This window comes from Pseudorasbora parva, chromosome 21 (assembly GCF_024679245.1).
Source record: "Pseudorasbora parva isolate DD20220531a chromosome 21, ASM2467924v1, whole genome shotgun sequence".
NCBI classification, from domain to species: Eukaryota; Metazoa; Chordata; class Actinopteri; order Cypriniformes; family Gobionidae; genus Pseudorasbora; species Pseudorasbora parva.
In genome coordinates this window covers 8,595,888-8,618,893 of record NC_090192.1, presented here as the reverse complement: position 1 = coordinate 8,618,893, position 23,006 = coordinate 8,595,888, and the positions used below count along the sequence as shown (strand labels likewise).

The 23,006-nt window shown below is 38.2% G+C and overlaps 1 protein-coding gene across 1 annotated transcript in view; it reads left to right on the top strand.

Annotated features, from left to right (window-relative positions):
* The window catches only part of ank3b (ankyrin 3b), a 160,738-nt gene that overhangs the window by 108,772 nt on the left and 28,960 nt on the right, over positions 1–23,006 (top strand). The window contains exons 24-31 of the mRNA XM_067429868.1: positions 92–151; positions 7,256–7,379; positions 14,606–14,708; positions 15,564–15,608; positions 16,048–16,154; positions 18,061–18,093; positions 18,673–18,897; positions 22,436–22,590. Of these exons, the coding sequence (XP_067285969.1) occupies positions 92–151; positions 7,256–7,379; positions 14,606–14,708; positions 15,564–15,608; positions 16,048–16,154; positions 18,061–18,093; positions 18,673–18,897; positions 22,436–22,590 (852 nt within the window). The remainder of the gene's footprint in view (positions 1–91; positions 152–7,255; positions 7,380–14,605; positions 14,709–15,563; positions 15,609–16,047; positions 16,155–18,060; positions 18,094–18,672; positions 18,898–22,435; positions 22,591–23,006) is intronic.

Sequence of the window (23,006 nt, the reverse complement as noted above, 5' to 3'; positions counted from 1 at the left end):
AGGAAATATTTGTGTTGTCATATTTTCATGTAAAGTTTATTTTTGTTCATTTACACATTATTTCTAACATTTTTTTTATTAAATTACACAGTCCGTAGAGCCAATGTGCCTGAAATGCTCAATGAGGACTATATTTCAGATGTTGATGAAGGTATCTCTTACTTTGTGTGGTTTGTTTTTAAAGCACCTGCCTTTTTCTTTTTTTCACATTTTCCAACTAACCAGATCTTCTTATTCAGTCTTTTTTTGTCTGTGTTATAGACTCTTTTCACTTCATGGCTGTTGAATATGGCTTTGTACTAGTTGCTAGGCTACTCTTTATGAATATGAAATTCCTCAATATGCAAATCTCCATTGGCTTGCATATATTAAGTCTTGGTTTTGCTATTATATTAACATCTGTATATATAATTACAATTTCACACATACTATCTTTGTAATTCTAGCCTCTATGGGAAGAATTGTTTTCATCAGGAAACTTGGCTGTTGGATAATTGGACAAACGTTTGTTTGGCTTGGTCCATTTCTGTTTTGCAGTCAAAGCCCATAGAGCTTTAGTCTAAGCTAAAACGATTGAATAGAAGTTTGCCATTCAGTGCCATGAAAGACAATTTTGTGTATCCATTTATTTGATACTGTAACATGATGGTTCTGAATGCATGTGAGACATTGACTTTGAGGAGCAAACATTTTGTTGAATATCTAGTCTGATGTTCTGGTCACGTTTTGTGGTTTATAACTTGTCCCTTTGACAGTTCTGACATGTGGTGAATATAGTTTTTGCATGTGTAACAAGAATTGTGTGTGTGTGTGTGTGTGTGTGTGTGTGTGTGTGTGTGTGTGTGTGTGTGTGTGTGTGTGTGTGTGTGTGTGTGTGTGTGTGTGTGTGTGTGTGTGTGTGTGTGTGTGTGTGTGTGTGTGTGTGTGTGTGTGTGTGTGTGTGTGTTGTAAAGACTGAAACATGGAGTTTAGTTTCTGAAAGCTGATATTCCTGCATACTCCTGGGGCATAACTGACATAACTTGCATGACTTCTTATTTACATATTACACCTCTGTGCCTTTAAATAAGCACGTCATATGAATATACTCTTAACATTCTGACATTCCTGTATGAAAAAGTCTCTTTTACAATATCTTGGATTTGCAAAATGAATGAATCAATTCTGCTCACATCATCAATTGGCAGCTGAATGCAAACGTCTGGTTGGCATAAAACCTTTTGACATTGCTGACGCTGCTCGCTTTTTCCATCTGATTCTCTCGCGCTCTCTTTGGCAGAGTGGAAGAGCTCAGCTCTGTTTATCCGGTCGTGAGGTGCAGCACTAATAACTCAGATCCCAGCCAAACATTGCGAGTAACTTGCATTTAAAGCATTTTACATTTATTCATTTAGCACATGCTTTTATCTATGTCAACATTAAACCAAATCTGACTGACTATTTACTTTCTTAATACACATTTTCTTGGTTGTGTTGTTTTAACAAACTTACATTTTGATCTGTGTACATTTTGGTATGGAATGGCTGGGTCGGTGAGTGAGTGAGTGAGTGGGTGGGTGGGTGAGTGAGTGAGTGAGTGAGTGAGTGAGTGAGTGGGTGGGTGGGTGAGTGAGTGAGTGAGTGAGTGAGTGAGTGAGTGAGTGAGTGGGCGGGCGAGCGAGAGAGTGGGTGGGTGGGTGAGTGAGCGAGCGAGTGGGCGGGTGGGTGAGTGAGTGGGTGAGTGGGTGGGTGAGTGAGTGAAGCGAGTGAGTGAGTGAGTGAGCGAGTGGGTGGGTGAGTGAGGGAGTGGGTGAGTGAGTGAGTGAGCAAGTGATGGGAGTGAGTGAGCGAGTGAAGCGAGTGAGTGGGTTGGTAAGCGAGTGAGGCGAGTGAGTGAGTGAGGCGAGTGGGTCAGTGAGTGAGTGAGCGAGTGAGTGAGTGAGTGAGGCGAGTGAGTGAGTGAGTGAGTGAGTGAGTGAGTGAGTGAGTGAGTGAGTGAGTGAGTGAGTGAGTGAGTGAGTGAGTGAGTGAGTGAGTGAGTGAGTGAGTGAGTGAGTGGGTCGGTGAGTGAGCGAGCGAGTGAGCGAGCAAGTGAGCGAGCGAGTGGGTCGGTGAGCGGGTCAGTGAGTGAGTGAGTGAGTGAGTGAGTGAGTGAGTGAGTGAGTGAGTGAGTGAGTGAGTGAGTCAGTGAGTGAGTGAGTGAGTGAGTGAGTGGGTCGGTGAGTGAGCGAGCGAGTGAGCGAGCAAGTGAGCAAGCGAGTGAGCAAGCGAGTGGGTCGGTGAGCGGGTCAGTGAGTGAGTGAGTGAGCGAGCGAGTGAGCGAGCAAGTGAGCAAGTGAGTGGGTCGGTGAGCGGGTCAGTGAGTGAGTGAGTGAGTGAGTGAGTGAGTGAGTGAGTGAGTGAGTGAGTGAGTGAGTGAGTGAGTGAGGCGAGTGAGGCGAGTGAGTGGGTCGGTGAGCGGGTCAGTGAGCGGGTCAGTGAGTGAGTGAGTGAGTGAGTGAGTGAGTGAGTGAGTGAGTGAGTGAGTGAGTGAGTGAGGCGAGTGAGGCGAGTGAGTGGGTCGGTGAGCGGGTCAGTGAGTGAGTGAGTGAGTGAGGCGAGTGAGGCGAGTGAGTGGGTCGGTGAGCGGGTCAGTGAGTGAGTGAGTGAGTGAGGCGAGTGAGGCGAGTGAGTGGGTCGGTGAGCGGGTCAGTGAGTGAGTGAGTGAGTGAGTGAGTGAGTGAGTGAGTGAGTGAGTGAGTGAGTGAGTGAGTGAGTGGGTCGGTGAGCGGGTCAGTGAGTGAGTGAGTGAGCGAGTGAGGCGAGTGAGTGGGTCAGTGAGTGAGCAAGCGAGCGAGTGACTGAGCGAGTGAGTGAGTGGGTCGGAGAGTGAGTGAATTCTCTAAATTGTATTCTGGATTAACATGTTTACATGATTGGGATTATAAACAGGTGTCACAATGTGTTCTGTGATTTCCGTTTGGAACAGGATTTTGAATTCCTGGAGTTTGAACTCTGGCAGCTCAAGAACGCTGTTCCCCGGGGGCCATGGTCAGGTGGCAGGCGGGTTTTTTTTTTCTTTCTTCATGGTCCCCCTTCTTTTTTTACTATTTGTTCTGCTGCCTGTAGAAGGGCTCTTTTGTTGTCCCTCACTTGTACAGGGTCTAATTACAGAGAGCACCTCAGCACCAGCACAAATTACCATAGAAATACGCCCCCTTCCACGTCTATTGTGTCCCACCCCAGCTGGGTGCTCCTGAGGCATGAGGAATGCCGAGATCCGCTTGCCACACTCACTCTGAAACTGCCTCAAGTGTAACCTCGCTCCTGTGATGACTTCACTCGGATCAGGCTCATGTCAGCCCCTCACCATTTGAACGTCCTATCAAGCTACGGCAGAGGGGTGTGTGTGTGTGTGTGTGTGTATGTGTGTGTGTGAGCACACACAGAAAGAAGCAACTGGATCGTTTCAGACACTGTGGACAGGGCCATAGTGAACATGTGGAAATAATCGTGCTGTGTGGAGTTTACCAGATTGAGGAAGTTTGGCTTCTGGTAGTGAAAAAGGACAAAGAGGACCTGTAAATATTTTTAAAGCTGGTGTGAAGATGAAGGATGGATTTGGCTGTTCAGTGTAAGAGATCTTGTTTTTCACTAACTGCTATTTCTGATTTGATCACGCTGTCCAAAGCCATACAACATGATAGTTTAAAGGTGGAAGGAAAGCTGAAGAGTGAGAAATTGTGTGTGTGTGTGTGTGTGTGTGTGTGTGTGTGTGTGTGTGTGTGTGTGTGTGTGTGTGTGTGTGTGTGTGTGTGTGTGTGTGTGAGTGTGTGTGTGAGTGTGTGTGTGTGTGTGTGTGTGTGTGTGTGTGTGTGTGTGTGTGTGTGTGTGTGTGTGTGTGTGTGTGTGTGTGAGAGAGAGACAGAGTTTACTTACAAAACTATCCCCAGAAGTTTGCTAAAGCCTGATTTTAAAGGGTTAGTTTGAGCTTAAAGTATATATTAATTAGCCACAATTAAAAACTATACAGATGTTGTATCCTTATTTGGATGTGCATTTTGAGTGTGTTATGTTCAGTCACCACTTGTTAAAATGCTTTTACTGACCTGTTAACGTTGTAGTGTTCAGGCTGCTAGTGAACTGTTTTATTGTGTAAGAGGCTTGGATTCTTTTTAGGACATTTCACAATTAAATTGTGCAAATATTTCTCTGTGCGTGTGTGTGTGTGTGTGTGTGTGTGTGTGTGTGTGTGTGTGTGTGTGTGTGTGTGTGTGTGTGTGTGTGTGTGTGTGTGTATGTGTGTGCATGAAAGAGAGTGAAAGTTTCAGTTCCATGGGGCTGATTTTGGGGGAGGTGGTTGTCAGGGTGATTAACAGTTGAGGTGGGGGGATTGGGGGGGGGGGGGTAAATGTTGGAATTTTGCCCCCACAATCTCTCTCATAGCCTGCATTCACAACGTAGTTTACAAATTACAGGACAGAAAAAATGATGTTGATTCTGGGCCACTTTCCAAAGTGGAAATAAATCGAAAAGCATTTAGCCCAAACAAACAGATATTCAAACCTTTTTGTTTTGTGAATAATTTTGGCTATTGAGTACACACTGAAAAATAGTAACCTTATTAAATGATAAAATCTAAATTAACTTGTTTTATTCTGGTCAAAATATTATTTAACGCCACTGAACCAGCTTATATACACAAAACTATGTAAAATTACAAACAATATCTTTAAATTAACAACCTGACAAATTATATAATTATTAGGATTATATAATTAATGACAAATTACAGTAATTTAAAAAATATATATACAGGGAAATTGCTGTATTATTTATACAGTATTTTTTTCTGTTGTTTTAAATGACATACAAATTTATGTAAAATTACAGAAATAATCTGTAATTAAATATGTAGCTCATTATATTAAATGTTTATGTCCATAACAATTTAACATTATTCGTTGTAATTTTAAAGTAAATCTAATTAGTTTAATATTTACACTGTAAAAAAAAAAAACTGTCAAATGACCGGTAGCTCTGGCTGCTAAATAAAAACCGTAAAATTAAAGTGACATATCTTAATTCAAAGTGCAAAAACAATAATTTTACATACATTTAAAATAAAAGTTTTAGAGAGAACTGTTATTTTACACATTTTCTTTTCCTTATTAAAATTAGGATTCAAATTAATTTATTGGTTTTTGTTTGGCAGCCACTGCTGCAGGTCATTTAACCTTTTTTTTTTACATTGTACTATTATATAACATAATGTATTAATTGCATCACAAGTGTTATACATATATATATATATATATATATATATATATATATATATATACACACACATGACAATATTTCTTAAATATATACATGTGTGTGTATTTATATATACATAATGATTATAACTTTTATTTTAGATTTATTGTGATTAATCGATTGCCTATATATATATATATATATATATATATATATATATATATATATATATATATATATATATATAGTATATTTTAGGGCTGTCGAAATGAACACGTCAACGCAAATTAATTTTAATGGTTCTCCTTTTATTATCGCGTGATTAACGCAGCGGACATTTTTAGTTTGATCCGTGGCCCGTAGTTGGAGAAATTGAGATCAGCCATAGATGTAAAGGATACAGCAGCAAATAGAAATAGGTTAAGAAATAGGAATAGTAGGAGGTTAACATTACTATTCTGAAACAAGTGCAGTTATTGCCTACATAAGCTACCATATTTTCTGTTTAAATTTTATTAGACTCCTGGTCGAAAGAAAAGTGTGATTTTACATTGAGCACATTCTCTGCAGTCCAAGTCCGATTGCGGTGCGCGAATACACTGCAAGCTCACTCTCGCTCATGTCTGAGGTAAATCATTAACACCATCACCACTTACAGTACATGGGTTTTATTGAACCAAATACATTACAATTGGCTTAAACTAATACGCAGGTTTCTTTTCTGAACCAGAGCGCTCCTGTGTCCGTGTTTCTCACACTGTTCGTGTGATTCGCAGCACAGTTAGGCACACACACACACAAAATATCAGCAGTTATTCATGCAGTTCAATAGCATCTCTTAAAGGGGCCACATTATATTCCTACTTGTGGAATATGGAACTCCTCCAGGTGTGGTGAAGTACTGGTGCACTCACAGGTCCACATAACAGCGTTTTTTTTTTTAAACACATTTTTCATACGAACTGTGCCCTGTTCTGAATTAAACTGCCAGTGTAAAAACTCCCTTTATTTATATTCTTAAAATGTGAGAAATCACTGCATATTCTGAATTTTTAAGTTTAGGCTTAAGAGACATGAACTAGTTCTTTGACAAACATCTGTGACCTTTGATACATGTCTAGTCTTCATGCTCAGAGTATGGTTCCACTAATAATAAACATACTTTTTACATAAAGCATGCATTATTTGTCCATATGTTGATTAGATTATTAAAAACTTGAAGGATATTAATTTAAGATACATTTACAGCTGATAAAAATGTGATTAAGTAGCGATTAATTGCGAGTTAACTCACGACAATCATGTGATTAATCACAATTAAATATTTTAATCGATTGACAGCCCTATTTGCATCAAAAAATGTTTTTGTATATATATATTTCATTATTTATGAAATTAGTTTAGATCTTACATTAGCCACATTTAGAAAATTGTAATTGGGTGCTTGTTCTTGCAGTGTGACTAAGCTTTTCTATTCCTCTCTCTGCATTCTGGTCTTCCTCTCTCATCTATGCATTAGCTGTAGCTTTTTCTGTGACCCACTTCACTGCTGCTGTGCTGTAGTGTCTATTAACTGCATTTTCTGAGGATGTATGGCCTGTTTGAATCTATGTTGTCATAGATGCATATTAAAAACAGATTTATGGTCACCATGAACTAGTTGGAACATATGGTATTGATGTTCTCTAAGTGCCTTGCTTACATTTCTGTACTTATAATCATATAATTGAAACAAAGACTGCATGAATCTGTAGCCATGAAAAAGTTTGGGAAGTGTGCCAGTGATTTTTGTGGGATTGTGGGGGGGCATTTTGGTCTGATCCAGCCATTCATTCTTAACGCCAACATGAAATCCAAACCTTCCTTATTCACTTTGATCCTGGTCTTATTGCCTCTGATTCATCAGTTTACATTATTTCCAGAGAAAATTTGGAAAATGCGATTTGAATGCCATTCATGTTGACTTTAAAGGGTCAGTGTTGCTGTAAAGAGTGTCTTTTTCTCTGAAGGGTGTAGTCATTCTTTCTTTTGCTGATAGGTGAGGATGCGATGACAGGAGACACGGACAAGTACCTGGGACCGCAAGACCTGCGTGAGCTCGGAGACGACTCTCTGCCGCAAGAGGGATACGTGGGATTCAGTGTTGGAGCCCGCACTGCGAGGTAAAAAACTTTCAGCACATGCAGAATTTGTCGTCTAAACAGTTTTTTATTTATGAAAATTACACCTCATCATTTACTGTTTTCAGCAAAACACACACTATGCAAAGCTGTAGGTCTTACTGCGCTTCAAAAAATATTTAGGCCTACTGTAAATGTAAGATTTATGTTTGAATTGCAAATTTCTATCCACTCTTGCATGTTTGTCAGAAATGAAATGGGTAGGAAACAGATCTGTTGTTACAGAACAGTTCTGTAAAGGTACTAAAAAATGTTATGGGCTTTTCACACTAATTATTAACCCTGTGTCAACTGGCTCTCCCACAATCCAAAGTCATGCAAATTAGGTGAATTGGAGAGTTAAAATTGCCCATAGATGTTAAGTTTCCCAGTCTTAATCCGTAGAGTTTAATATGGAGTTGTCCCACCATTCCACAAGGTATAGGTGTGTGTTTATGGAAATGTTTGACCATTCTTCTAGAAGCGCATTTGTGAGGTTCCCACGAAGTCGGGAGCATGAAATTGTCCAAAATGTCTTGCAATGGTGAAGCATTAAGAGTTCCTTTCACTGGTACTAAGGGGCCGGGGTCAAGCCCAGCCCCTGAAAACCAACAACACAACATAATCCCCCTTCCACTAAACTTTACCGTTCTCCTGGCAACCGCCAAACCCAGACTTGTCCATTGGATTGCCAGACAGAGAAGCGTGATTTGTCATTCCAGAGAACACTCTAGAGTCCAGTGGTGGTGTGCTTTGCACCACAACACCCGGCACTTTGCCTTTCACTGATGTAAGGCTTGGATGCAGCTGCTTGGCCATGGAAACCCATTCCATGAAGCTCTTTACACACTGTTTTCAAGCTAATCTGAAGGCCACACGAATTTTGAGGTCTGTTGCTACTGACTCTGCAGAAAGTTGGCGACTTCTGGGCACTGTGCACCTCAGCATGTGCTGACCCCGCTCTGTGATGTTTTTACGTGGCCTACCACTTCGTGGCTGAGTTGCTTTTGTTCCAAATTGCTTCCACTTCGTTATAAACCCACTAACAGTTGAGAATGTAATATTTAGTAGTGAGGAAATTTCACGAATAGACTTATTGCACAGGTGGCAATGCGGCATCACATTACTATGCTTGAATTCAATAAGCTCCTGAGGGCGACCCATTCTTTCACAGATGTTTGTAGACGCATCCACATGCCTAGGTGCTTTATTTTAAACACCTGTGGCCATGGAAGTGATTGGAACACCTGAATTCATTGATTTGGAGGGGTGTCCAAATACTTTTGGTAATATAGTATATATTGCCGACTGTACTATAAAATGTATCAGACTATAAGGTAAGAATGAGGTCACATTTTCTGTCACAGCTGAAATCACTTTTTATACAATACGCAGATGATCCAAAGTATGTGAATGCACACGATTGGCTTTTGATAAGCATCTAGTCTTAAAGGGATACGTCACCGCTTTTTCATATTAAACTATGTTATTCCCTTAACTAAAACGAGTTGATACATCCCTCTCTCGTCTCAGTGCGTGCACTTAATCTCTCTGACGCGCGGTGACGATCTGATAGCATTTAGCTTAGCCCACCAAGCCCAGTTCATTCACTATGGTACCAAACAGAGATCAAGTTAGAAGTACCAAACACCTCCACGTTTCCCCTATTTAAATACAGTTACACGAATAGTTGAACGATCAAGTATGGTGCCAAAATAAAACGTGGTACTTCTCTAATCGGAGTAAAAAGGAGAACTATAATGTATGGCGGATTAGCACTTCTGAGAGTACTTCGACTCGGCGCAGTAAAAAGTCCCGGCCAAAACATCTTTCCTCACACCTCCCCCTCACTCTCTCATTTCTGTCAATAGGGAGATGTGAGGGAAGATGTTTCGGCCGGGACTTTTTACTATATCGTTCCCTATATCGAGGGAACTTCGCACTGCATCGAAACGACGAATTGGGGATGCTCCCTAATTCGTCGTTTCGACGCAGTGCTCGTTCCCTCTCAGGGAACAAGGGTTATATACATAACCCGAGACGGTTTCTGACCCCGTGTGAAAAGCGTTGCTAACCCCACATCTAAATTACAAGTGTTTAACGTTCCTTTACCCAGGGTTAAATGCATGGATTAGTACAATGTTAACCTGGGGGTTAAGCGCTGTGTGAAAAGCCCTTGAATCTGTTTTAAATGCACAATAACCAGCAGGAATATATTTATACATTTTTCGTTATCATCAATAATCCAATTTTAACTTATTGAATATTGTCCACACTAGCCAAATTTTAACCACATTCAAACATTTTAACAGACTAAATTTAATTGTTTTCACAATGAACAGATTTATGTTGATTCTAAGCAATCTGAATAAATGCATTTTGGAAATATGATAACGTAAATGAGGTCAAATAGATGCAAATAGTTAATAATTTACTATGCCATGATTTTTTGGGGGAAATCTTACCTGTTTTATGTATGACTGACAAATATGAGTCACATTAAGTTTATTACATTATGTCAAAACTGTTTAATGGAAATTTATATGCAATTCAAATACATAAATATTAAATGTAGGCCTTTTTTGAGTGTGAAATGTTGTAGGTTCAAACCCCATACTATCATATCTCTTGGAAGCATGCTGTAAGTTTTATTGGAATCAGTACACATTTCTAAAAATATAGTTAGGAACTAGTAAACATAACGGGTTCACATGTAGACTATTGGACTAGGTTAACAGTTCACATAAGATAAGAGAAGACATTGTCCTTGTCCTCGTGTTGTTCTAAACCCTTATGACTTTCTTTTTCTCTGTAATCACAAAATTAGCTGTTTTAAAGAACATTCACTTTAACTCGGCATAATGTAAATGAGCTGGTTTCATTATGAATGGATAGTATTCCTGGTTGCATTACCCAGCTGTTATTTCCTGATTCCTGTCTTATCTGAAGGCTGTGGGCTCTTTATTTGCATTGTGTGTTGACGCCTGCTGTCATCTTTTGATTCAGTAGCATGTGCTGTTGAGTGAGAAGGCCATAGCTAATGTTTAACCTACATGTAACTAGCTCCAGGGTATTTTCCCTCCAACACACACAAGTTTGACAGCGTTCGATAATCGAAAGGGTTGAGTGAGACTCTAAACTACATGCAAGCTTCGTAACAGAAAATGATGACCATGTTCAATAACTACCTTAAGCATTTGTCACAGAGAGGACACCTTTTATCTGATGACTTAATGTTATTATATAAAAGCATATATCTTTTCATATTTAATTATTTTCTCCAATTTTACAGAGATGGAAAGAGTACCTAAAAACCATATTTGAGTAAAAGTACAGATACCTCAAAACAAAAATGACTCCAATAGTCACCAATTCCAATACGACTTGAGTAAAAGTCAGAGCTTAGATGAAGTCAGGATTTGGCCTTAGTTTAAGCCATTCAAGTATCTTTTATAAATGTGCCTTAGAAAAAAAAACATTACTGTGTGAATCTTGAGTCAAAACAATGGCAGTGACATATTTGAACATAATTTTAACATTCTGATTTTAACAGTACTTAAGTATTTTACTCATACTGAATGATGGCTCAAAGATGCACTAGTCCTCAACACCTTAGAGACATGTTAAAAAAAAAAAAATACACGTACAAAAAAAAAATAACCCTGAAACAGTTGAATTTTAGAGAACAATCACAAATATTTTCTGAAATCGGAATAAAACTGAGCACCTCAATATTGCAATAAATCAAGGTTAACCCAACATCCTCTTAAACATCTACAAACTCTCAAGGCTCAGTTAAACTCAAGTGTTAAAAAAGGCCAAATGCAAACCAATAAATGAATAAATAAATGAATTATCATCCTATCACTATAGCAACACCATAAACATTATGATCATAAAGCTTTCCCACACAAGTGTTGGGAAAGTGATGCTCCAAAACTGAGCGGAGGCTCTATCCTTGTATAAGGGATACCACCTTTCCAGGCATCTTTGTTCTTTTCTTTATAAGATAACATTCGAATGGATTCAAAAGTTAAGGGGAGTGTAATTCGCAGTTAATTAGTGTGTGTGAGAATATAGCACAATGCAACACCAGACATAAGAGCCTGTCTCATTCAACCACTGCAATTCTGATTTGTTGCCTTCAATTTCCTCTGTTCTTCCTCTTCCATTCTAAACTCTCACCATAGTCCTAAAGTCAGGTAAGAGGGCATGATGCTTCCGACCCTTTCCACCCCTTATCCCGAGTCATTTTGAAACCATTGTTGTGTACTGTGCTTTGAACATTGTTTTTATTTTGATGAAGAATACACATTCTTGTTGTCCGTGGACTATGGTTTCAATTGGTTTTCATGGTTTTCAATTTTAGGTTTATGTTGACAGTTTGGTGTGTGAACCTGATTTGTCAAGTTTTTCCCCCTTTTTTTATTCTCAGGTTTGACTGTCGTAAACATTTCAGTTTTTGTCCCTTTGAGTCCAGTTACTGTGCCAAATAGTTTCTCAATGTAGCTTCCAGGGATGCATGAAGTTTCATCAGCTGAATCAAATCTCATCCATTTAAATCAGCACACTCCCAGACCGCAGTACATGTTCATCAGTAAGCGATTCTCCTCTGGTAGCCAGGCAGTGCCAGGTTTTGCTGTGAACTGAGAACCGAATATGAGAACCGCCACATCATATTGATTTCTGATTGGGCACAGCCTTAGGAAAGAGCATGTGCGTGTTAGCTCAGCCTGCATTAATGCACCTGGCCTTACTGTAAATAGAAATGAAGGCTAAAGTAAAAAATTATACATTAACCAACTTCCAGATCTGTTTTAGCTCTGGTACACTTTTATATAATTGTCCAATTGCTAGCTTGATAACTATTACTCTCAAACAACTTTACAAAATATCCCATATGAATTATAAGTTTCCACAAACAGTAATCTTCAGTAAAATGTGCTCAAAGAGCAGTGAAAATTGATCATATATTATTATTATTATTATTATGATTATTATTATTATTATTATTATTATTATTATTATTATTATTATTATTATATATGCCTGAATGGATTGCAACATTGCAAATTATCATAATCGGTCATACTTTGAAGAAATAAAACTTTTTGCAGTAAGTTTTAATATTTTATTTACTGTAATCTGTCTATTGCATATAATTGTGCTCATATCCCTGTATTTTTTGCGTTTAGTTTATCTAATGCTTAAAGCTGCTGTCCGTAACTTTTTTGTGTTCAAGATTTACAAAAATTATATAATGAGACTGTACAACATGAATCCATTTTCTAAACCGTGTTTTTGTCTTACCCTGAATCATTATGGTACACGTATAATAAGTATTTATATTGGGACTATTTAAGGCCAGACTGGTAGGTACCACTGCGGAGGAGCACAGTCCCTGCGTGATCCGCTAAAGACATAAACAGAGAAAAGTAGCTCCGGCTGCAATGTTCTTCCGCAAGATGCATGCAATTCTGTTTATTAGCCACTAGAGTGCAAAAAGTTACGGACTGCAGCTTTAAAGGTCCACTGAAATCAAAATTTAAGTTTTTTTAAGGTGACATCATCGCAGACTTCACTTTCTCCTCAAATGTTCTGTCCAATCAAAATGCTCTCTAGAATCTAAAGCCCGCCCCCTACACTGCTGAAGCTGCTGCTGAAATTGGTCAGTTGTTAACACACATTTACTAATTTCTACATGGTGATAGGCACATAGTGCATTATATATGTGATAGGAAACTATTCAGTGTAAATATACTTTCATTTGAGGCGAATTAAGTCTGTTTTCACGTTAGTTTCATGCACCACAGCAGCGCACACACCCCAACGGCTCTAGTCTAAATTTAGACTACAGACACAAGAGCGCAGCGCGGATCATATGCGCGAGTCGGCGCTGACAACAAACATATCGTCCCATTTAAATTCTGCACATAATGCTGCATTTCAAAGTGATATGTAGGAGATTATGAGGATAAACGGTTAGAGGAAACTGGCTTTACCAAACAGAAAAGTCCGCTCTTGCGCTCTAGTCGAACTGTGTATTAACGAAACGCTTTTGGCCGTTTCAAAAAAGGGGAGGAGCTGCTAACAGCTGAAGCCGTTTCAGGGGAAATTACATCAACACATTGAATAATGCAGCGCGTTTCAAGGCACTTCAGTGGGCCTTTAAAAGTCAAAGTTAAAAAACTTAGTTAAATTTAATTTATAACACCTTTAAGTAAATTTTTTTTGCAAATCTCAAAGAAAATATAAATGTTTATGTACATTTTGATGTCAATGCTTAAATTCACTTTAAATGTCTAAAAGTAATATTTTAAAGATATTAATATTAAGATGTTAAGTTCAATTCACATGAAATATTTTCTACACAAAATAATAAAGAATTTTAGTACCAGCCATTTAGATTATAAAAATATTATTAAAATTATGAATTTTATTTTATTGGCTGGAATTTTAAACATCTGTGCATTCTTAGTGTCAACACAGCGGCATGAATCAATGCATAAATGAAATTATGTTAAATGAGAAGTATTTAATTAACTTTTAAGCAAATGTAGGTGTTCTTACTGAGGCTCAGTGTGTTTATTTGGGAATAAGGGCAGTTCAATTCATGGCATCAACTTTTTAAGATGTATTTAAAGATTTGTAAAGAAAAAAGAACCATGTTTAATATGTCTCAACTATTAGAAGTTATTTGGCAATAACATTTTCACAAGTTAATTTCTGTAAAATTCTGTTTTAAACTTCCCGAACATGCAGATCCTCCTTAGATTTAGATTAGAAAAGAGCAAAAGTTTGCCTGATAATGTGTAAATGAACTACAGCTGTGGAAGGATTGGTCAGTAACATTTAAAATCGTGCTTTAGGGAAGGATCAGTTTGCTTAATATTTAAAAGCTATCATGCTTCGAGTTTGTCTCATTCATTAAGTCATTCAAAATTAAGTCATAACAAATATTCACCAGGGTATCATTTAGGATGCTTCACATCTGTCAATTCATCTCTAGACAGCCTTTCTCCTGTTTTCTCTTAATGACTAAACCATCACACCACTACAAATGTCTCTCTTGATCCTTGTTTAGGCTATTGTGCATCAATTTCCCTGGAAGTTGCATGCAATAATGAGTGTTTTTGTTTTGTGTTTTGTGTGTTTGTGTGTCTGTGTGTTTTGCGTGTATTTCACTGTCACTCCCCCGCACTGTATGGTATTAATATAAATGCCAACAGCCTGCGCTCCTTCAGTTCGGATAGGTCCAACACACTCAACCGGAGCTCCTTCGCCCGTGACAGCATGATGATCGAAGAGATCCTGGCTCCTGCCAAGGACAAGGTATGCCCTCTTTCTCCTTGAGTTCTCAGATTCTGTGATGCCCGTCAGTTGAGTTGTTTTTGAGTCTTTATATCATGTGGAAGTTGTGAATTTGAACAATTAAAATCACCCAGACCATAATGTTCTCTCCAAACCCGTAAGACTTTCGTTTTCAAAAATATACTTTTAAGTTTTACAGTACATGTCAGTGAAGTGCACATTCAGTCAAATTAAGCACACTTAAAGGTGCAGTGTGTAATATTAAGGAGGATCTATTGACAGAAAGGGAATATAATATACACTCACCTAACGGATAATTAGGAACACCACACTAATTCTGTGTTTGACCAAGTTTCGCCTTCAGAACTGCCTTGATTCTATGGGGCATTGATTCAACAAGGTGCTGAAAGCATTCTTTAGAAAAGTTGGCCCATATAGCACTAGATACTCTCTATCTTAGACGATGACATCTTTGACCTTTGTCGGCCACCGTAGTTTCTCTCTGTGCTTCAAAGGGAGGGGTGAGCAGTTGCAATTTGCAACCTCACCACTAGATGCCACTAAAATTTATACAGTTCACTTTTAACCTTCAACCTACAGTATGTTATATTTGGAATGATTAACATTCTAACAATATAAGTCCATAGGAGATTTCTATGAAGTTTATTAAACCAAAAATACATAGCACATCAAAGGCCAGAAATAAGTATGCAAATATATTGAGAGGTGGGCCAAAAAAGATAGACTTCATTGTAGAAATTAATATAGCGAAAATTCCACTTTATAACCAGAGAAAGGATCTTCATTTTGTCTGTCACTGTTGATCAGTGAATTTGAAGTGATTCAGAATCTGTCTCTTCTCTTCAAATGCTTCAGGGGGTCTGTAGAGACATACCCACCCTTGTTGACTCTCATTATAAGGTATAAAATACATCGAGGAATTCTGCATTGTTTCTTATCTTACAAACCAATGCAGGCAAACATGAGATTTGCTCGGCAAGATACATTTGTTGTTGTTCTTTTATGTTCTGCTCTTTAAGCCAGATTCTTCCTGGGTTCTCATCCATTTCTGTCTCAGTTGTATTTTTACAGCTTAGCTTTTCACATTGTTTTGGCTGTTTTGGTCTTGCATCAAGGATTTTCTCACAAATAATGCTCCTGCATGTTGTTTTATTGATTGTCATTGTCATCATCAACCACAAGATGAGGTGATAATTGTACGGTTGAGTTGTAAATTGCAGAGAGTAGAGCCTCAGTCTCATATGAGAGCATTGTGAAAGTCACGGTTCACCACAGAACCGCAGTGAATGGAAACATGAGTAGTTTGTTTAGTTCTAAACAAGCATGTTTTGTGTTTCAGCACCTGGCTTTAGCAAAAGATTACAACACAGAATCAATGAGACGCTATAGCTGGACACCGGACACTCTGGACAACGTGAACCTGGTCTCCAGCCCCGTCCATTCAGGGTAAGGCCAGCACATTACTATAAACTTAGGGTTTGGGATTTGAATAAAACCATTATCCCAAAGTATTAATCTTGAGTGTGAATGACACCTTATTTAAAAGAATAAAGGTATAAAGTAGTATTTAGTAAAACTAAACTTTTTGTTGTTGACATATACAGTACATAAAATCTCAGAAGAAAAAGGTGCAAAAACTACATAAGATGTCACTGCGGTGGTATAGTATTTACCTTATTTACGCCTATATCCCAAAGTATACTTTGGCTGTCTGCGTTCTGCAAAGGTCCGTGCTTTGTCTGCGTGATGTCATTTCCGTGAATATCCACATGCAGCCCTGGCTATGTTTAAGTCCACTTTATTTATGCCCCTCCCTCGCTAACTTCCCTCCATCTCATTCACTCAGATGTACTTCATTACTTGCATTGGCGGAACTGTTGGAGTGGGATTAAGGCCCTGTCCCAAATGGCACACTTCATTGTACTTTCGGTCTTGTGGACTTACAATGGCTGTTGCGTACTCGTGTCCGTTAAGTCCATAAGACCGTAGGGTGTACGATTCGTCATTTAAGCTTAAAGAAGGGTGCTCTTGAGCGCCCCCTTTGCAGCTGCTATGCTCCCTCGATGCGCACTTCGGTTGAGCCCACAAGTTTGCGAGCTACACAGAGGACTTCTACCCGGCAGTCAAAGCAGCATTACGTTGTGAAAGTGCGAACTCAGAGGAAGACCGTAAGGATTTAGGGTGCCATTTGGGACAGGGCCTAAATGGAACACCCTGAGCCCATGATCACTTAAATTTAAAGTGCAAGCGTTGCGAGTTGCGACGTCACAATTGTGTTACATTGTTTTAAAAGACAAATCTGATACTTCTTCTATCGTTCTGAGCGAATGTCCTGTAAATGACACGACTCAGTACTGCCCTCTATGTATACTGTACTGCAGATGATTCGAACTTGTACACTTCTAAATCTAAATACCTATATTAGTATACGCCTCAGTGACAGGTTTTTGTGCGAGAACTTTGAATGAGGGATCCGTTCCTAGGGACCAGAATATGATATAGAATTGGACCAGTAGGCAACTACCTAGCAACCACCCAGCACAGCCTAGCAACTACCTATACTTCCTGATGCGTAGATTTAAATTGGCAAGCACCACTCATATTTTCTCATTATTGTTTATTCTTTTATGACCTTAACTCTTTCCCCACCAGCGTTAAAAAAAAGCCAGCCACTGGCAGTGTTTTTGATCATTTTCACAAAAATGTCATGGCCCAGAGAATATTTTGTTGTAATGTAACTTAACAAAAGAAAGAACAGACCCTTTGCTTTTTAAACAACAACAAAAAACAACGTTTTATTCTAGCTTCATGTATTCTTTTTTTTATCAACACATAAATATGGGTAAGTTTCATTAAAAAAAGCAACATTTTGAGCAAAACGCTGAGAAAATCACACTTTTGTCAAATACTACATCTGAATCAGATACAGAATGATGATCAAACCAGATTCAGAATCATTAGGCAGATTTGATTTATATGGTGTTTAATGTTTAATCGCATTATTTTATGTATGCATAGGATGATGTGATATCGCTTGTTTCTGCAACTTCTTCGCATGTGCTTAAATCAGGAGATTCAGTTTTTCTTCAGAAGACGTGCCATTGCGCCCCTTAGGCTTAGGGTATAACAGTGAAAACTCGGAAACCCAGAAAATGCGATGTTTGGCAGGAAGCATTTTCTCACAAAGAGCCTAAAAATCTGTTTTTTGGTGGGGAAATAGTTCATATTTCCAGATACCTTCCTGATCTTCCATGTATTTTATAATAATTGAGACCTCATAAAGGAGTGTTACTGTGTTTGTGCTTATGATTTTTTTCTGCCCTGTTCCACATTTCCGCTTGTTTCTTTGCAGTGTTTCTCCCTCACTATTTCAGTACGACAACAGGTGACAGTTGATCATGTGATCACAGTTTTTCCTCCCTGTCTTTGCTGTTCTCACTTCTTCAGTGTAAAATTAGGTTTCATTTGCATTTGTAAAATTTTTATTTCTTATAATTTCTTTGAGATTTGAATGAACAGTGACCAGGACATGTTCTTGACAATTTTTATATATTTAGATTTTTATAAAAAATTGGATCTATATAACATAAAACATTTTTCATTCAGTGTTATTTTTGTGATTTCGGTATAGCAATAATGAATGTTAATACAACACAACTGACTGAAGACAGCCATTAATAATACAAGGTTTAGATTGTGACACCTTAACAGTTTGGTTGAATTCTGATATTTTACAGTAAACTAATTTTAGCTGTCTTTGTTAGTACAATGTTTAAATATCCTATCAACATTCTCTACCTCACTAACTTCTCACCAGGTGCATGGATTGATCCAAGATCACATCCTCTTCTTTGATTTTCTCTCTGAAATGTGTTTGCGAGTGTGTTTTTATCACAGCATGCGACAACTCAACTCTGCTGAGTCTCTCTTTATCTTTTCTTACCGGGTCGTTTTCCTCCTGCAGGTTTTTGGTGAGCTTCATGGTGGACGCCCGCGGCGGTTCCATGCGGGGAAGTCGCCACAATGGCATGCGCATCATCATCCCACCCCGCAAGTGCACCGCGCCAACACGTATCACGTGCCGCCTGGTCAAAAGACACAAGCTGGCATCCCTGCCACCCATGGTGGAGGGAGAAGGGCTGGCGAGCAGGCTGGTGGAGGTGGGCCCAGCGGGGGCTCAGTTTCTGGGGTAGGTTTCACCTTCCTGCTCATTTTACACCAGCTTTTCCTTATCATTTCCATGGAAATCATCTTCTGTGTTTGGTAGTGTGTGTCGGTGAAGTGTTTCAGCAGTGACACAGAGCGGCTTTGCCTACCATTGTTGTCATGCCAAAGCTCTGGTACTTGACACTGATTCAGGGATGTACCTTGACTTTACCCTTTCCTTTACTCTATTTCCTACAATGACATCCTGCAGGTCGTCAAATTTCCCCAGTAAATATCTTGAGGACTGCTGAAAGAGCTCCACCATTTTAGTAATAAGTGTTTTAAAATTACACAATAATGGCTCTGTTCCAGAACCTGGTGAGTTGCCCACATGACAGCATTTTAGGGCAAGACCCCACTGGTGAATAAAGTAAAATGTGAAAAAAATAGATATCACCATACTTCCCACTGTTGATTTAGCACAGTACAAAAAGTTTTCTGAAACATTTTTAAGGTAGCTGCTATTTGTGAAAATGAAAATAGCAGCTAGATTCTATTTACACTATGTAAAAATAGCAGAATTTCTGTTGCAATAAGTGTAAATAATAGTTAGATGCAACTTATAAATAGTGGCAGATACTATTTGCATCTCAGTGTTGTTGTACATTTAATGTTATGCAATAACAACATTATTATATTCATTTAAATCTATTTTGATTGAAAATAAATACCTTTCCAATCTGATATGTGATGGGAAAAGGGATTAGAGTGAGTTCGGCAATTCAGCAGATTCAATAATTTTAATAATTCTACACCAACCAGACGTCAGTGGGCGGAGTTAGTGTAAATAGCCTCTGCCAACAAGGAATAATAGTAATATTTTCAATATATTTTTAGAACAGAAATTTGAACATTGGATAAAGTAACATTCCAAATTCTTGTTTCATTTTGGTGACATATTAAAGTTAACTGTTTAGAATATCGTTTTTATCACTTCATAAATCAGAAAATTCTTTCAGCAGGAGTTTCGGACTCAGTGCATGCAAAAAAAAAAAAAAAAAAAAAAAAACATTTTGCCGGCAGTGTCCTACCTTAAGGTGTCATAGGCATGTTCCAGATATAGAACTTTGGAGAGAAAAAAAATTGGCAAAGTGATTGTACTACATTCTTACACTTCTACTTTTCGGCCAAAATATATGTGCTTCATCATGAACAATACAGACCTATAATACACTGTGAGATGGCAGACAAAGCTAGATCATTCAGTATTAATTGACAAACAGTCCAATCTAATTAAAATATGCTATTTTACCCAGCAATATTTGTGTGTTTATGTGTTTTTGTTTATTGGAGTGCCACGCTGTTAGCTTTGCAGCAGGCTAACGGCAAACTCTGCTGAAATTTTGAAAGTCTCCTGTGTGCTATTTGAATGAGTTGTTGCTTATGAGTGTCCCAAATAACTCATTTATTTCATTTTGGGCGCATAGTAGATGTAAGAAAGCTCACTAGGTTTTGGAACAGGCCGCTGTACTTGGAACAGAGTGAGTAATAGCTCACTAAGACATTACAACACTAGGGCTAGCATCCCATCCTGCAGGAATGACAAGTTGTTCCTCCTTTTTGTTCCTCTAAATGCTGCATGGATATAATTCAGTAAACTCCATCTTCCTCGAAACCTCCCCCCTCTTAGCGAGGGTGAGAGCTACATTAGCCGAATCCTGCAGCTCGGGCCACGAGGAACAAAATTTTCTGGGTAGGAGTTTCTGTTTAGTGAAGACACAGCACTTCATGATTTCAACTACTACTTTTATTGACGCCATAGCTGATGTTTCTATTGTTTCCTCCTTTATGTTCATCTACACCTTTTCCTTTTAGCTTTCAGTGAATGTACACATCGCTGAAAGTGACTCATACTGGCTGTTTGGGCTGGTTATGCAGTGCTTGGTGAGCATGAGTGTCTGCAGTCATGGCTGCTGCCTTAGCCCTGTGTTTTTTATGCTAAGAGATTTTCATTTGACCTTTTAGTTTTTAGAGAAGGTATCAGTGTTTTTTTGTGTGTGTTTTTTTAAGGGTAAGGTCATTTGGATTACACCGATTAGTGTCAATTTCGCCCAGTTTAACTCATAGTTCTAGTGGGTCTGAGTCTGGGGCCTTCAGGCATGAAATTTCCCATGGTACCTTCTCTGTCTACACATTAAATCTTTTCTTCCATGATTCCATGTTTGTCTGATGTTACTGTTTTCATCCATTGTGTAACATGAGCTATTTAATTTCCCATGTACTGGCAAAAACAGGTTGTTTTTTTTTTTGTAATAAATAAGTTTGATTGACATATTCTTTATTAATAATTGCCCCAAGTTGCAAGAAATGCCTATCTTGAAACAAGCAAAACTCACACTTGAATGGGAAATATAGGAAGAGCTGCTATATCTGCCAATGGGATCTGCCAATGGGATCTGACTCATAATACTAATTGATCTTAAACCTAAATGTTTAAAAAGTAACTTAATATTAAAAAATTACAGTAAAGACTTCAACTAAAATAAATCTGCTTGTTTTGATCATTTGCATCTTGAAATTTGTAGTACAACATACAGACTAGCCTTAAAATAAAAAGTGAATTTTTTAAATAAGATTCTTTTAAATGAAAAAATTAACATAATTTACACTTTTGCACCTTGATTTTTTTCGTACTTATAATCTAGGACCAATTAACTTACGTTTACTCATTTGACCTGAGTGCAGTTAGGGTATATATTCTGTCAGTATATGTGTTTCCTGGGAATTTAAATCCTTGACCTCAGCATTATTACCACCATGTACTACCATTTGAGCTACATTAATCCTTGCAATTTCTCTGGGAAATAAGGACATATTACTTGATATAATGTTTGAAATAAAACCACAGTTATTGGTTTCACTAAGATTGTTAGCATTCTGATCTTTGATTTTTTTTTAACCAATATCCCATTGGCAATTGTTTTGCTTAATTTTCGTTATGCTTGTTTCAAAAGTGCAAATATTGTTTTGTAATATAATTGAACCTATTTCTACAAATTTCCTTTAAGCCTTAATCAAGCCAAGAACATCTATTTTAATGTTAACTCACCATAACTGTCACATCACATTCAGGTTGAAGATTTCTAAAAATATATTTTGCAGTACACTTGTCTGAAAGTGAATTTATCTGGTCAGATATTTTACGGAACATCAAAACAAAGATACCGATTAAGAAAAAGATTTTGTGCAGTGCATCTTAACTTTGCATCTTACTTGGTGTTTGGAAGATTTAATTTCAAAAGCATGAAGCAGTGACGCTTGGTAAAAAAGAATTTGCTAAACTAAAACCTTATTAAATTAATCTCTGCATCTTTACCCTTGGGATCATAACAGAAACCAGTAGTCTTTACCTTTATTAATATCAGATGCATTTGCCAAGTGCCCCTCTTTTGCACTAATGTTCCATGAATGTGCGTCATTGCCATTTACTAAAATCATCAGCAGCATTTGTCTCTTGTGCTCTCTCACATTTATTAGTCTGAGAAGTTCCACTGATAAAGGACTGCGATGTGTTTTTACAGCCCCGTGATTGTGGAGATCCCTCATTTTGGCTCATTGAGAGGGAAAGAGCGAGAGCTCATTATGCTCAGGAGCGAAAACGGTGAGACCTGGAAGGAGCATCATTATGACTGCAAAACTGAAGACCTCAATGAGCTCCTCAATGGCATGGATGAAGGTAAAATTATGATTATTAAAAACCACACTGTTATTGACCTTGCCAATCAACATAATGGCATTCAGAAAGGCCTTTAGTGAGTGTAAATGTGTGCTCGACTGATGTAAGTTTTTAAGAGCACATGGTATTGATAGCAATATCTAGAAACTAGGATAGCCAATGACTGATATAATGACGATATACACTGATCAGGCATAACATTATCAAAGCATCTCCAAAACTGCAGCTTTTGATTGGTGTTCCCGGTCTACAGTGGTCAGTAGACAATATTAGATTATAATGTTATGCCTGATTGGTGTATCTCAAAATACTACAATTTAGTGTGATTGCATATATTGTACACAAACATGTTGAAATGAAATCAACACATTCATTACAACCTCATAGCAACACATTTTACACCAACACTAGACATA